The sequence below is a fragment of the Cynocephalus volans genome, chromosome 10 (genome assembly GCF_027409185.1).
Source record: "Cynocephalus volans isolate mCynVol1 chromosome 10, mCynVol1.pri, whole genome shotgun sequence".
NCBI classification, from domain to species: domain Eukaryota; kingdom Metazoa; phylum Chordata; class Mammalia; order Dermoptera; family Cynocephalidae; genus Cynocephalus; species Cynocephalus volans.
Window position 1 is genome coordinate 100,939,865 of NC_084469.1, and position 16,564 is coordinate 100,956,428.

At 47.4% G+C, this 16,564-nt stretch overlaps 1 protein-coding gene across 1 annotated transcript in view; it reads right to left on the minus strand.

Annotated features, from left to right (window-relative positions):
• Window positions 1-16,564, minus strand: part of LOC134387552 (mucin-16-like) — an 87,307-nt gene that overhangs the window by 66,894 nt on the left and 3,849 nt on the right. Inside the window, exons 2-3 of the mRNA XM_063109997.1 lie at window positions 14,083-14,241; window positions 4,142-4,255 (exon numbers count right to left, since the gene is read on the minus strand). Coding sequence (XP_062966067.1) covers window positions 4,142-4,255; window positions 14,083-14,241 — 273 coding nt within the window. The remainder of the gene's footprint in view (window positions 1-4,141; window positions 4,256-14,082; window positions 14,242-16,564) is intronic.

The window sequence follows — 16,564 nt, forward strand, 5'->3', positions numbered from 1 at the left end:
GTTATTGAAACATCTGAACTGGCTTCTGCCCCAGGACTTGTGGCTGTTGAGGGTATGGTGTCTGATTCACTGTGGGAGAAATCCACAGTTGTACTGAGATCCGTTGTGCTTGTCTCTGCAGGACGGGTGACCCACGAAGCTGTTGTATTTGGCTCACCAGAGGAAACAGTCAGAATTTGAGCAGCTGGACTGGTCTCTGTCCCAGAACTAGGGACTAGTGAGGCTGTTGTCTCTGGTTCTCGACTGAAAACAGATGGGGTTGCCCTGAGAACAGCTGTTGTGGTCTCTGTTCCAAGTCTGGTGGCCATTGAGGCTGTCATCTCTGGAGCATCAGAAAAAACATTTGAGGTTGTGATTATTATTCCTGTTGTACTCCTGCTGGTTGTTTTCCCTGATGTCCCAAGGACAGTCGGTGTTTCTGAAGTGGGAGCAGAGACGCTGGTGGTCAAAGTGGCTGTGGCGGTCTTCCGAGCTGCGGTGGTCTCTACTCTTTCTGTTCCTCCTGTAGGTAGTCCTGTGAATTGGGGAATGAACCCACAATTTGGACAAGTTATTACATTTACTGGATTGGCAATAGCTCATTTTTTCCTCACACGAGAAAAGAGAGAGAAATGTATCATAATTACAGCTGCCTAGGATGTACGTGGGATGCTTCTGGAATGGGAAAATGGACTGTGATTGGCATTCCTATATCTTACCTGTCTTATCTTGGGCTATAACTTCTCCTTGAATTTTTGACCACACTAGTCCACTCCCTGTTCCCACATATTTTCTGTGTTCTCCAGCTTCTGAGTCTTTGTTCAAGCTCTTTCTGGCTGACGTGACCATCCCTCATCAGATCCCTTCAAAGCTGCTCTTCTTCAAACCCAAGCTCAAATCTAACTTTACAAATCCGTGTCAGAATTCATCTCCCTCTTCTCAATATTTTCTTAGCACACTGTCTGAACCTGCCCTGTATCACCCCTCACAGTCTGCTTGGTGACAACTACCAATGTCCGACTGCTTGGCATATAGTAGGTGCTCAAAAAATATTTGTGGAATGAAGAATGAATGAATACATGGATGGATGGATACATAAGTGGATCTTCTCTCACTTGGGAGAGATGATGTGTGATGTATCATGTACTTGAGAGCTTGGACTCTGGGAAAAGATAGCCCTGCACCAAGATTATGGCTTTTTCACTCAACAGTGTGGCTCTTTATGTCACCGAATCTCCATTTTCTTGTCTACAAAATGGGGATAAGTACAGCGGCCATCTCAGAGTGCTGGCAAAAATGCACCAAGCACAGTGCCTTCAGGCTCACAATAAGGCATTGCTACTACTATCACCTACTATGACTATGGTTATTACTACCACTACTACCTGCCACTACTGCTGTTGTTTCTCCTGTTACCACATGACCACCTATTACTATTGTCATTACTATTTACTGCTACTACTGTCACCTACTATTGCTACTATTTACTATTACTGCTGTTCCTACTATTACTTCTATTACAAAATAAACATCTGCTACAAAGTAAACATTTGCTACATTGAATTTCCATGGAATTACTCCAGACCGTACTAGAGTTGGCCAAGCCGACTCGGATACAGCCTCCAAAGGTGAGTAAAATGTATCGATAAGGACAGAAGCTACAGCCAGGGCTTCAGAATGTGGTTCCCAAGGAAGAAGAAATACCTGGAGGCTTCTCTGTAAAGAGCACAAAGCCTACTGGAGCTTGGTACAGAGAGGACAAAATGAAGGGGATTTTGGTTCTTTGTGCTACTAAGAATACCCTAAAAGCCATATTTTGGACAATGGACATTCTCAAGTGCTTCACACGTGTTGAATGATGACCAGCAGTTGCACAGCACCTGACATGCATTGTCTCTTTGATCCTTACAAGAACACTGAATGGTACATCTTATTATTTTTGTCATTTTATAGGCAAAAAAGACAGAAACACCAAATCATAATTTGCCAAGGTCGGAGAGCTACTCACTGGTAGTTTGGAAATTTGACCATAGCTCTGCCTGAGTCCTAAACTCATGCTCTTAAGCACTGCATTGCATTAATTTCCTAACTGAATTTTGGTATCTTGTGGGGGCCAGGATGGAAAGACAAGGGAGTAAGGATAATTTCACTGCGTGTGTGTTGGGGGTGTGGAGGCTTCACAAGCGTTCTTCAGTTCAGTGGTTCTCAACTAGGGGCAGTTTTGCTCCCAGGGGACACTGTATACCAGCTACATACACCTATACCTGGAGACATTTTTGGTTGTCACAACTGTGTGTCTCTGTGTGTGTGTGTGGGGGGGTGCTATTGGCATCTTCTGAGTAGATACTGCGAAACATATGACAATGCACAGGACAGCTCCCATCCACAAAAACTTACCTTCCCCAAATGTCATCAGTGCCTAAGCTAGGAAACACTGCTGTGTATTAAAAAGAGCCAATGCATACTGTTGGATATCTCTTGTAAACTTTGCCGTCTAAATATTGGTTATCACCCAAAGCCTGATGATCCATTTTCTGGTGGCCTCATGTGGCTGACTCTGTTGATGCCCCACTCATATCCTGTAAGCACTCTCTGTTGCAGCATAGTAACCCCAATGGGTTCCTACTACAGCTCTTGTGACTCCATACTTAAGGGCTTTCACTTAGCCTGTGTGAGGGGCAAGCTGGAAGCGCTGAGGGTTATCATCTCCAGGAAAAAGCAGCTCACATCCAGCAATAGAAGGGAGTTGGGTGATAAGTACCCCAGCCACCTTGCCCCTTGGATAGAACAATGCTGAGTGCCCTATGCTGTCTCCTAGAAGTCCCTGGTGGGACTGACACTCTGTTGCCTACAACTGTGATCTGCTTATGAATGCACCTTGCATTGACTTACTCTCCTTTTCTCCTCTGTCTCCTCTACCAGTGCTTCTTGGACCATCCCCCACCTAAGATAAACTACTTGTCCTCACATCCTTGACTCAAGGTCTGTTTCTGGGGAAACCCAACCTGAAATACTTGGGTCACAGGATAAGACTAATAACCTGACTGGAGGTGACTCTGTCCAAAACCTGGATCTTGCAAAAGCTTCCAAAACAAGCAGGTAAAATAGTCCAGTTTCTAAACAACTTGTGAGTAACTTAATGGGTATGGAAAGCTCTACCATTTAGCCATGCAATAAGGAGGACCCCAGGTTATATGTAACTATACCTCTTAAACTCATGCAGAACAACAATACTATGAAACGTTAGTAGGTGCCTTTTAGAGGAAAAGGTTATATAATCAAATAATTGTGTTAAACTTTAATTGAACAAAGCTAAACAAGTTTCTTTATATCAGGATTTCTCTGAGCCTTTAATGTACTTATGCATGCTATGACTTTCTAAGAAGGAGCAACATGTTGGATAAACTTTTTTGACCACAAACTTCTTTGTCCTTTTATTAAAAGACATCCAAGTATTACCAAGGCTTAGAAGGTTTTCTGAATGTTGTTTTCTTCCCTAATTTCCAGCCTCATCTCACTGTCCCCCTGCCCCGCACCTGAAATTTCACACTTTAGCAAAAATGAATTATTTGTACCTCTCTGATATTCCTGTGTTTCACCCCCTCTGTGCCTTTGCATGCTGCTCTCCCTTCTACCCAGAATGTCTTTGTCAATTCCTTCTGTCATCTTGGAAAACTCCTATTCATCCTTTAAAGCCCGATTCAAATATTACCTCCTTCATGAAGACATCCTCTGTGATTTCAATATATCTTTGTTATATACTTCTAAGTTGCCTCATAATTATTTTGTTCCTTTGCTGTTTTTTCTACCAGACTGAGCACTCCATGAATGCAATGCCAACATATTTTTATCTGAGCTTCTTCAGTTATAGCATAGTCTCTGACACATAATAACTTATTAATGAGCACTTTCAGAATTAAATTTAACTAGATCATATTTGTAAAATTGATATATTTGACCTTGAGTTAAACTTACTCAGCATGCTACGAGGGAAACAAAAGTGGTAGCATCCTCCTGGTAACCATTAAACAAAGATTTGGCTCACTCATGACAGCCACAAACAATTTTCTCTTTAAAGACAACAAGCACATTGTCTCTCTGGAGCAGGAAATAAGGCCACATATGGGATTACTGGGAAGTAAGTAAGAAAAGTCAGACCTACCTCCAGGGCTAGCAGATGATGTGGATGCGAGAGGGTCCTTGACTGGTTCTGCGGTACCTCCACGTGCTGCTTCATTGGGTATCTTTGTGATGCGTTCCACAATGCCATCGGTTCCTGCAGGTGTGGGTGAGAAAGAAAACTGGGGTAACTCATCTCATCCAGAAGGAGGGCATTGTCTCAGTGGACGCACTTCACTGACTATGCAACACTCCTCTTTTCAAGTTCTTCTCTATGAACTTGAGCCGAGCCACATGCCATGAGTGGCCACACCTGTCCATAGATCCATCCATCCACCTATAGGTGTATCCATTCATCCTTTCCTTCATCCCTAGATCTGACCATCTATTCTTCCATCTTTCCTTCCATTCAACCATTTCTCCATTCTTTCTTTCATTTATTCATCTGTGTAGTAACACTTCTATCTTCTCATCCCACTTATCACTTGCTTACTGAACACCCTTGACTCAGCTATGGGGCCATGTTTTAAGACTTGGATCGATGGCCACCAGTGTGTCTAACTTTATCATGAATCGTTAAAGCTAGTGGAGGGGAAATCAAATCCTCCTCCTGTAGATATTGTCCAGTGAAGAAGGTACTGGAGTGGTTGGAGGGCCCCTTTGGACTTGTGTTCAGAACAAAATTTGGGGCCAAATTCAACCCTTTCAGAGGAATGGAATCCCCAAAAGGTTCCTTGCCTCATCTACTGATCTCTTGGAACTAGTGTTTCTCCTCCTAGGCTCTGGGTCTCTTCCACATTCTTAGGTAATTTGTTCCCTCAGTTTTCATTCACTCACATTTTTCTTTCACGTATCCCTTGCTTTTGACTTTAGTATAGAAACATGCTCAATCCAAAAGGGGGAACGCTCACCTGTATTTATGCATTATTTGAGCTGTTGTCCTAGTCTCCTGCCTCTCACTGATATTCCTTCACTACAATCCCTGAGGACCCTCCTGTTGCCAAAGCACTTATCACCTCATTTCATCTTGGCTATGCTATAGTATTTGATAGAACTTACCATTTCTTCTTCCTACAACCATCCCATTCTGTGGCTTCTGTGATGCCAGAATCTCTTGCTTTTCCTGCCACCTCTCTGATCACTCCTGCTTAGACTAATGATTAAGAGCATGGAATCCTAGTGCAATGTAGCCTCAGTTCTTATCCTAGTTCTGTCACTTACTAGCTTTAGGACCTTGAGCAAGTTACTTAACCTCTCTGTGCCTCAATTTTCTCATCTGGAAAATAGGCTTATAATAGTCCTTACTTTGAATAGTGCTACAATGAAGATTAAATCACTTAATAAAACAGCACTTGACAAAGAGTAAGTGCTGTATAAGCATTTGCTTTTATTATTATTACCATCATTATTATCTTTAGTAGTAATACAAGAGCACCTACAGTACTGTAATTATTCAACTACTTGCTTATTTTTCTTTCCCCAATGCCTAGCCTAGCGCCTGGAACTGAAGTTAGATCAACACATGTTTGCTAAAAGAGTTTCTGGTTGCAGGAATAAACTCCTAATTCACTCCTTTTTACCTCTTAGGAAAGGGCCATTTTCTATGAGCCCCCAAGTATGGGAAGGTAGGAGCTCTGGGGTCCTTACTTGTCATCTGAGTTGAGTGTGGAGGGGCAAGAGAAGCACTTGTCACTACTCCTGAGTCAATACTCTCTGTCATGCTGGCATCTGAAATGAATGATAAAGATGTCTTGACTGGATGGGGCCAGGTCTCCGAAGTACTGATCTTAACCGTGGGTCCTACAGTAGTGCTGCCCTCTGTCCCAAGACTGGCATCCGCTGTATGTGGGGCAGCTGGAGAGGAAGTAGTCTGATGGAGGACTGTGCTGGTTGAAGAGCCAGTGGTAGTGAAAACTGAAGAGGGAAACAGTGTTGGAGCTGATGGAGTTGGGCTCTCTTTCATGGCAGATGTAGTAGTGTCCTCAGGACTTGGCTCTGTCCTAGAGTTTGGACTGCTTGAAAAGGTAGCTAAGCTGGCTTCTGGAGCTTCAGTCATGGGAAATGAAGCCATGGCTTCTGATAGAGAAGGCATCAATGTGTCAACCGAGATGGTCTCAGCAGGAGGCAGCATATCTGTGCTCAGGTGATGAGCACTTTCTGACATAGGGGTTGTAAGCCAGGATTTGGGAGAGGAAGTTACCCCAGTGGGCTCTATCACAGGTGGAGAAGCATAAGAGCGGGCGATTGTTTCCACTGGAATTCTGGTATACTGTGAGGATGAAGGCTGGTCTGGGACTGATATTTTCACAGAAGAGATGACATCAGTCCTGGAACTCTGCAAAAGGTGAGGGGACACAGGAGATGTATGTATATTTATTGGTATTGCTGTGCTGGTGTCCAGAAATGTGCTAGTCTCCCTTAATCCAGAAGTCACATGGGAAAGTGGATCTGCCTTAAATTTGGTGGCCCCAAAATAGGCAGGCATTGATGTGGGCATAGTGGTTTCCCCCATGGAGAAGGCAGTACCCATTGAATGTGTGGCTCTGGATGGGTCGGAATGAGTTGGGACAGACAAAGGTAGTTTATGTCCCAAACGGGTGGTGTCCTTACTGGTCACGGCTGTGTCTGAGGAAGGATGCACTGCTTCTGTATCCGTGGTGACTTCAGACATGGTCAGTATCTTATCTGAGGTGCTGCCCAAATTTGGAGGTGAACTGGTTCCCAGTTCTGGGCTTATGCTGGACACATGTTTGATCTTCACCAGGCCAGAGGTGAGCAGTGAAGTCACAGGAAGAGGAGAGGAGGGGCTACTCTCTGGTAATGTGGAGGAAATAGGAGATGGTGGGGACATGTCAGGTAAAGAGAGTAGGGTAGAGGCAGAGCTGGTATCTTCCACAGAGGGAGGGCTCATCCATGACTCATTCTCAGGACCACTGCTCATGAGGGTGGTCATCTCTGAGTGTGGAAATCCCTGAGTCACAATTGAGCGAGTTCCTGCCCAGGAGGTTGTGGTTGATGTATCCAAGGTAAGGGTGCCCTGCAATGTGGCCCCAGTAGAACCTGTTTGGGTAGTGATGGTCCTCTCTTCAGATTCTGTCATGACAGGCGAAGTAGAAAGCCTAGTGACTGTTCCTGTGAAGATATTTGGCAACTTTGTTGACTGAGTAGGGCCAGGCATGGATGTTGTGTTAGAGAAGAAGACTTCCGTGCTGGAGACCTCAGTTGTAGTGTCAGCGGGCACATTGTAAAGGACAGTGCTTGTCTCGGTGGATGAGCTGGTCTCCTGGGAGGTGCTGGTCTCCCTCAGTCCAGGGGTCAGGGAGGACATTGTCTCAGTCTTAATCTGTGTAGTCACAGGGGAACTAGGCACTGACATGGAAACCATGGTGTCTCCCATGGTGGTAACCATTGTAGATGTGGCTTTAGATGACTCTGAGTCAGTTGTGACAGTAGAATGGGATTGAGATGCTGCAGCAGTGGTCCCCACACCATTCACCACTGTGTTTATGTGAGGATAAATTGTCTCTCTATATGTGGTGGCTTCTGAAGTGGCCGGTATCTCATCTGAAGTGTTGCTCAAACTTAGGGGTGAACTGGTCACAGACTCTAAGCTTGTATTCAACATGTCTGTGGTTTTAACAAGTCCATAGGTGAGGACGGAGGTCCTAGAAACAGGGGAGGAAGTGCTGTGTCCTTGTGATATGGAAGTAACAGGAGACGGTGAGGTTGTGACAAGAATAGCTTTTAGGGAAGAGGCAGAACTGATTTCTTCCACAGAGGCAGAGCTAGTCCATGACACATTCTCAGGACCTTTGCTCGTAAGAATGGTCATCTCTGAGTGTGTAAGTCTCTGAGTCACATCTGAGTGGGTCCCTGACCAGGAGAGTGTGCTTGAGGTATCCGTGGAAAGGGTTTTATGTGATGTAGTTCCAGGAGGACCTGTTTGTGTGTTAAAGGTCATTTCTGTTAATTCTGTCATGTCAGAGAAGGAAGAGAACTTGGTGATGGTTTCTGTGGGGATGTCTGGTGTCGTTGTGGACTGAACAGGGTCTGGAATGAATGTTCTGCTAGAGGAGATGACTTCTGTTCTGGAGACCTCCGTAGTAGCACTGGGGAGCAGTTCAGACATGACAGTGCCTGTCTCTGTGGCTGAGCTGGTCTCCTCAGATGTGATGGTCTCCTTCAATCCAGAAGTCAGGGAAGAAATGGGTTTTGTATGAATCTTCCTAGTTTCAGAGAAGGCAGGAGTTGAAGAGGAAACAGTTATAGCCCCAATGGTGGAGGTGGCAGCCACTGGCGATGTGGCTTTGGATGTCTCTGAGTCAGCTAGATCAGAGGAATGTGATTCGTGTCCAGAACTCGTGATTCCTACATGGGTCACTGCTGTGTTTGTGAAAGGTTGCACTACTTCTGTATCTACAGTGCTGCTTAAATCTGGAATTGAGCTGGCCTTTAGTTTGGGGCTTGTGTCGAACATGTCTGTGGTTTTCACCAGACCAGAGGTGAGCAGTGAAGTCGCAGGAAGTGAAGAGGAAGGGCTACTCTCTGGTAAGGTGGATAAAACAGGGGAAGTTGAGGTTATGTCAGGGAGAGACAGCAGGGTAGAGGCAGAGCTGGTTTCTTCCATAGAGGGAGGGCTCTCCCGTGACACACTCTCAGGGCCGCTGCTCATAAGAGTGGTCACCTCTGAGTGGGTAAATCCCTGAGTCATAGCTGAGTGAGTTCCTGTCCTGGAGGCTGAGGTTGATGTATCTAATAAAAGGGTTCTCTTGGACGTAGCCACAAGAGGATCTGTTGAAGTGGTGATGGTCGTTTCTGCAGATTCTCTCATGATGCGGGAGGTAGAGAGACTGGTGGTCATTTCTGTGGAGATATCTGAAGATACTGCAGACTGAGCGCCACCAGCAACAGATGTTCTGCTAGAGGAGATGACTCCTGTGCTGGAGACCTCAGTAATTGTAGGACCAGTGGGAACTTCGAAAAGGACAGTGCTTGTGTCAGTGGATGAGCTGGCCTCCCGGAAGCTCTTTGTTTCCTTCAGCCCTGAGGTTAGGGAGGAAGTTGGCTGAATCTCAATCCTTGTAGTTTCAGAGGGACCCAATGTTGATGTGGGAACAGTGGTAGCCTCTATGGTAGAGACAGTAACCATTGGAGATGTAGCATTGGATGGCAGTGAGTTAGCTGGGGAAGAGGAATGTAATTCATGTCCAGGACTGGTGGTCCCCACGTTGGTCACTTCTGTGTTTATAGGATGAATTTTCTGTGAATCTGTGGTATTTTTAGAAGTGGCCAGTATCTTATGTGAGGTGCTGCCTAAACGTGAAGGTGAACTGGGCACAGGTTCTGAGCTTGTGCCAAACATGTCTGTGGTCTTCACCAGACCAGAGGTGAGCAGTGAAGTCACAGGAAGAGGAGAGGAGGGGCTATCCTCTAGTAACGTGGATAAAACAGGGGAAGGTGAGGTTACTGCAGGTAAAGAGAGCAGGGAAGAGGCAGAGCTGGTGTCTTCCACAGAGGAAGGGCTTGTCCATGACTCATTCTCCGTACTGCTGCTTTTAAGGGTGGTCATCTCCGAGTGTAGAAATCCCTGAGTCACAACTGAGTGAGTTCCTGCCCCGGAGGTTGTGGTTGATGTATCCAAGGTAAGGGTGCCCTGCAATGTGGCCCCAGTAGAACCTGTTTGGCTAGTGATGGTCCTTTCTTCAGATTCTGTCATGGCAGGCAAAGTAGAGAGCCTAGTGACTGTTCCTGTGAAGATGTCCGGTGATGTTGTGAAATGAGCATGGTCTGGGATAGATGGCCTGCTAGAGGAGATGACGTCTGTCCTGGAGACCTCAGTAGTTGCATCAGCAGGCACATTGGAAAGGATAGTGCTTGTCTCGGTGAATGAGCTGATCTCCTGGGAGGTACTGGTCTCCCTCAGTCCAGGGCTCAGGGAGGACATTGTCTCAGTCTCAACCCATGTAGTCACAGAGGATCTAGGCATTGTTGTGGAAACTGTGGTGTCTCCCATGGTGGAGCTGGTAACCATTGTAGATGTGGCTTCAGATGACCCTGAATCAGCTGTGACAGTAGAATGGGATTCATATGCTGAGCTGATGGTCCCCACATTCGCCACTACTGTGTTTACGGAAGGATAAATTGTCTCTGTATATGTGGTGGCTTCTGAAATGGCCAGTATCTCATCGGAAGTGTTGCTCCAAGTTGGAGGTGAACTGGCTGCAGGTTCTAAGCTTGTATTGAAAATGTCTTTGGTTTTTGCCAGTGCAGAGGTGAGAACTGAGGTCCTAGAGATGGGGGCGGAGGTACTGTGTCCTTGTAATGTGGGAATAATGGGAGATGGTGAGGTTGTGACAAGAATAGGTCCTGGGGAAGCAGGAGAGCTGGGTTCTTCCATAGAGGGAGAGCTTGTCCATGACATATTCGCAGGACCCCTACTCATAAGCGTGTTCACTTCTGAGTGTGAAAATCTCTGAGCCACAGCTGAGTGGGTCCCTGACAAAGATGCTGTGGTTGATGTGTCCACAGTGTATGTATCATGTGATGTAGTCCCAGGGGGACCTGTTTGTGTGTGGAAGGTCATTTCTGTCAATTCTGTCACATGAGAGAAGGAAGAGGACCCAGTGGTGGTTTCTGTGGGGATGTCTGGTGTCATTGTGGGCTGAGCAGGGTCCGAGACGAATGTTCTGTTAGAGGAGATGACTTTTGTTCTGGAGACCTCCGTAGTAGCACTGGGGGGCAGTTCAGAAATGACAGTGCCTGTCTCTGTGGCTGAGCTGGTCTCCCCAGAAGTGCTGATCTCGCTCAATCCAGACGTCAGGGAGGAAATGGGCTCTGTCTGAATCTTCCTATTATCAGACAAGTTAGGAGTTGATGTGGAAACAGTTATATCCCCAGTCGTGGAGGTGGGAGCCATTAGCGATGTGGCTTTGGATGTCTCTGAGTCAGCTAGGACAGAGGAATGTGACTCATGTCCAGAACTGGTGGTTCCTACATGGGTCACTGCTGTGTTTGTGAAATGATGCACCACTTCTGTATCTGCAGTGCTACTCAAATGTGGAGGTGAACTGGCTTTTAATTCTGAGCCTGTGCCTAACACATCTGTGGTTTTCACCAGAGCAGAGGTGAGCAGTGAGGCCACAGGAAGCGAAGAGGAAGGGCTACTCTCTGGTAAGGTGGATAAAACAGGGGAAGTTGACATTGTGGCAGGCCGAGACAGCAAGGTAGAGGCAGAGCTGGTTTCTCCCCAAGACGAAGGGCTCGTCCGTGACTCATTGTCAGGACCGCCGCTCAGAGGAGCGGTCATCTCTGAGTGCGTAAATCCCTCAGTCTGAGTTGAGTGCGTTCCTGCCCAGGAAGTTTTGGTTGACCCGTCCAATAAAAGGGTACCCTGTGTTGTAGTCACAGGATGACCTGTTTGGGTGCTGATGAGCATTTCTTCAGATTCTGTTAGGATAGGGAGAGAAGAGATACCAGCGATGGTTACTGTGGGGATGTCTGGTGACACTGTGGACCGAGCAGGGTCCAGGATGAATGTTCTGCTAGAGGAGATGACTTCTGTTCTGGAGACCTCCGTGGTGGCATCTGTGAGTAGTTCAGAAATGACAGTGCTTGTCTCTGTGGCTGAGCGGGTCTCCCCAGTGGTGCTGTTCTCCCTCAGGTCAGAAGTCAGGGAGGATGTTGACTCTTTCCCAATTCTTGTAATTTCAGAGGAGCCAGGCATTGATGTGGAGACTGTGCTTTCCCTGATGGTGTCAGACTTACCCACTGGAGATGTTGCTTTGGATGGCTCTGAATTAGCAGGGACAGAGGAATGGGATTCATGTCCAGAACTAGTGGTGCCCGCATTGGTCACTGCTGTGTTTCCAGAAAGGTGAACTGCCTCTGCATCTGTAATATCTTTGGCAGTGGCGTGTATCTTATGTGATGTGCTGCCCAAATTTGGAGGTGAACTGGTAACAGGTGTCAAGCTTGTGCCCAACATGTCTGTGGTCTTCACCAGGGTAGAGAAGAGCAATGAAGTCACGAGAAGAGGAGAGGAGGAGCCACCCTCTGGTAATGCAGAAGAAACAGGAGAAGGTGAGGTTGTTGCAGGTAGAGATGGCTGGGAAGAGGGAGAGCTGGTTTCTTCTACAGTGGGAGGGCTCGTCCATGACCCATCCTCAGGACCTCTGCTAATAACAGTGGTTATATCTGAGTGTGGCAATCTCTGAGTTCCATCTGAGTGGGTTCCTGCCCAGGAGGTTGTGCCCGATGTGTCCAAGGCAAGGGTTTCAGGCAATGTAGCCCCAGGAGGACCTGTTGGGGTAGTGGCTGTCATTTCTGCAGATTCCTTCATAACTGGGGAGGTAGAGAGCCTGGTGGTCATTTCTGTGAAGATGTCTGGAGATATTGCAGACTGAGGAGGATCACCAATAGATGTCATGCTAGAGGAGATGACGCTTGTGCTGGAGACCTCACTAGTGGCATTATTGGGCCCATTGTAAAGGACAGTGCTTGTCTCTGTGGATGAGCTGGTCTCCTGGGAGGTACTGGTCTCCCTCAGTCCAGGAGTCAGGGAGGAGGTTGTCTCAGCTTCAATTCCTGTAGTCACAGAGGATCTAGGCATTAATATGGAAACTGTTGTGTCTCCCATGGTGGAGCCAGTAACCACTTTAGATGTGGCTTTAGATGACTCTGGGTCAATTGTGACAGTAGAATGGGATTCATATGCTGAACTTGTAGCCTCCACTTTGGTCACTGCTGTGTTTACATGAGGATAAATTGTCTCTGTATCTGTAGTGGCATCTGAAGTGACTAGTATCTCATGTGAAATGTTGCTAAAATTTACAGGTGAACTGGTCACAGATCCTAAGCTTGTACTCAACATGTCCGTGGTTTTCATTGGTCCATAGGGGAGACCTGGGGTCCTAGAAACAAGGGAGGAAGTACTGTGTCCTTGTAATGTGGGAGTAACAGGAGATGGTGAGGTTGTGACAAGAATAGTTTTTGGGGAAGGAGAGCTGATTTCTTCCACAGAGGGAGGGCTTTTCCATGACCTGTCTTTAGGATCTTTGCTCATAAGAGTGGTCATCTCTGAGTGTGAAAATCTCTGAGTCACACTTGAGTGGGTTCCGGCCCAAGAGGCTGTGCTTGAAGTGTCCAAGTTAAGGGTTTCATGAGATGTAGTCCCAATAGGACCTGTTGGGTTGGTGATGGTCATTTCTGCAGATTCTGTCATGATGGGGGAAGTAGAGAGACTGGTAATAGTTTCCACGGAGATGTGTTGAGGTATTGCAGACTGAGCAGGTCCAGGGATGGATGTTCTGCTAGAGGAGATGAATTCTGTCCTGGAATCCTCAGTAGCAGTAGTACCAGAGGTACCTTTGTACAGGTCAGTGCTTGTCTCTGTAGATGTGCTGGTCTCCCTCAGTCTAGAGGTCACTGAGGGTGTTGATTCCAACTGCATCCTTGTAACGTCGAGGGAGTCAGGCATTGATGTGTAAATGGTGGGGTTCCTCATTGCAGAAGAGGTAACCGTTGGAGATATCTCTGTAGATGGTTCTGAGTCAGCTGTGACAGTGTAATGTGATTTATGTCCAGAACCGGTGATCATTGTATTGGTCACTGCTGAGTGTCCAGAAAGGTGTATTGCCTCTGAAGTTTTGATGGCCTCAGAAGTGGCCAATATCTCATCTGAGGTGCTATTTGTCTGTGGAGGTGAACTGACTCCTGATTCTGGGCTTGTGCCAAGCACAGCTGTGGTCTTCTCCCAGCCAGCGGTGACAGGTGAGGTCATAGGAAGAGGAGAGGTGGGGCTACCCTCTGGTGATGTGGAGGAAAGAGGGGAAGGGGAGGTTACTGCAGGTAAAGACAGTATGGAAGAGGCAGAGCCGGTCTCATCCACAGAGGGAGGGCTTGTCCGTGACTCATTCTCAGGACTGCTGCTCAGAAGAGTCGTCATTTCTGTGTGTGGAAATCTCCGGGTCACAGTCAGGTGAGTACCTGCCCGGGAGGCTGTGGGTGATGTGTCCAGGGTAACGGTACCCTGTGTTGTAGCTCCAGGAAGACCTGTTTTCATGGTGATGGTCATTTCTGAAGATTCTGTCATGATAGGGGAGGCAGGAAGTGCTGTGATGGTTTCTGTGAAGATGTCTGGCAACACTGTGGACTGAGAAGGTCCAGGGGTGGATGTTCCGGTAGCGGAGATGAATTCTGTCCTGGCACTGTCAGTAGTAGGACCGGTTGAGACTTTGACAAAGACAGTGTTTGTGTCAGTGGATGTGCTTGTCTTTTGTGGGTTGCTGGTCTCTTTCAGCACAGAGTTCAGGGAAGATGTCGACTGTATCTCAGTCCCTGTAGTTTCTGAGAAGCCCGACATTGATGTGGAAACAATGGTGGCTACTACGGTGGAAGTAGTAACCACTGCAGATGTAGCATTGGAAGGCAGTGAATTAGCTGAGACAGACGAATGTAATTCATGTTCAGAACTGGTGGTCTCCACACTGGTCACTGTTGTTTTCATGGAAGGATAAATTTCCTGTGTGTCTGTAGTATCTTTAGAAGTGGCCAGTATCTTATCCGAAGTTCTGTCCGTATCCGGAGGTAGCCTGGTCATAGGTTCCAAGCTTGTGCCCGAAATGTCTGTGCTCTTCTCCAGGCCAGAGGTGACAAGTGAAGTCACAGGAAGAGGAGAGGAGGGGCTGCCCTCTGGTGATGTGGAGGAAACAGTGGCGGATGAGGTTACCGCATGTAAAGACAGCAGGGAGGAGGGAGAGCTGGTCTCCTCCACAGAGGGAGGAGCTGCCCATGACATCCTCTCAGGACCATTGCTCATAAGAGTGGTCATCCCTGAGTCTGGAAATCCCTGAGTCACAGCTGAGTGAGTGCCTGTCCGGGAGGTTGTGCTTGATGCGTTCAAGGTAAGGGTACCCTGTGATGTAGTCACAGGAGGACCTGTTTGGCTGGTCATGGTCGTTTCTGCAGATTCTGTCTTGCTGGCGATGGTAGAGAGACTGGTGATTGTTTCAATGGGGATGTCTGGTGACTTGGTGGAATGAGCAGGTCCAGGGATGGAGGTTCTGCTAGGGGAGATGAATTCTGTCCTGGAATCCTCGGTAGTAGTAACAGTGGTCACTTTGTAAAGGCCAGTGCTTGTCTCTGTGGATGAGCTGGACTCCTGGGAGGTACTAGTTTCCCTCAGTCTAGAGGTCACAGAGGACGTTGACTCCAATTCCATCCTTGTAACCTCCAGGGTGTCAGGCATTGATATGGGAACAAGGGGGTTCCTCATTGCAGAAGAGGTAACCATTGGAGATATCTCTGTAGATGGCTCTGAGCCAGCTGTGACAGAGTAATGTGATTCATGTCCAGAACTGGTGGTCCCTGCATTGGTCACTGCAGAGTTTCCAGAAAGGTATGTTATCTCTGAAGTTTTGGTGGCCAGAATCTCATCTGAGGTACTAATTACACTTGGAGGTGAACTGGATCCTGATTCTGGTTTTGTGCCTAGCATGGCTGTGGTCTTGTCCAGGCCAGAGGTGAGAAGTGAAGTCACAGAAAGAGGTGGGGAGGGACTACTCTCTGGTAATGTGGAGGAAACAGGAGAAGGTTGGGTCATGTCAGACAGAGACAGCATGGAAGAGACAGAACTGGTTTCCTCCACAGAGGGAGGGCTTGTCCGTGACACACTCTCAGGACCACTGCTCAGAAGAGTGGTCATCTCTGAGTGTGGAAATCTCTGAGTCACAGCCGAGTGAGTTCCTGCCCAGGAGGTTGTGGTTGGTCTGTCCAAGGTAAGGGTGCCCCGTGATGTGACCCTGGGTGGATCTGTTTGGTCGGTGTTGGTCATTTCTGGAGATTCTGTCTTGTTGGGAGAGGTTGAAAGACTGGTAATTGTTTCAGTGGGGATGTCTGGTGATTTGGTGGAATGAGCAGGTCCAGGGATGGGTGCTCTGCTAGAGGAGATGAATTCTGTCCTGGAATCCTCAGTAGTAGTACCAGAGGTAACTTTGTCAAGGCCAGCGCTGTTCTCCTGGGACGTGCTGGTCTCCCTCAGTCTAGAGGTCATGGGGGATACCGATTCAGTCTCAATCCTTGTAACATTCAGGGAGTCAGGCATTGATGTGGAAACAATGGTGTTCCTTATTGCTGAAGAGGAGGCAACCACTAGAGATGTTTCTGTAGATGGCTCTGAGTCAGCTGTGATAGAGTAATGTGATTCAGTCCCCATGTTGGTCACTGCTGAGTGTCCAGAAAGGTGTATTGCCTCTGAAGTTTTGATGGCCTCAGAAGTGGCCAATATCTCATCTGAGGTGCTATTTGTATGTGGAGGTAAAGTGATTCCTGATTCTGGGCTTGTGCCAAGCACAGCTGTGGTCTTCTCCCAGCCAGAGGTGACAGGTGAGGTCGTAGGAAGAGGAGAGGTGGGGCTACCCTCTGGTGATGTGGAGGAAAGAGGGGAAGGGGAGGTTACTGAAGGTAAAGA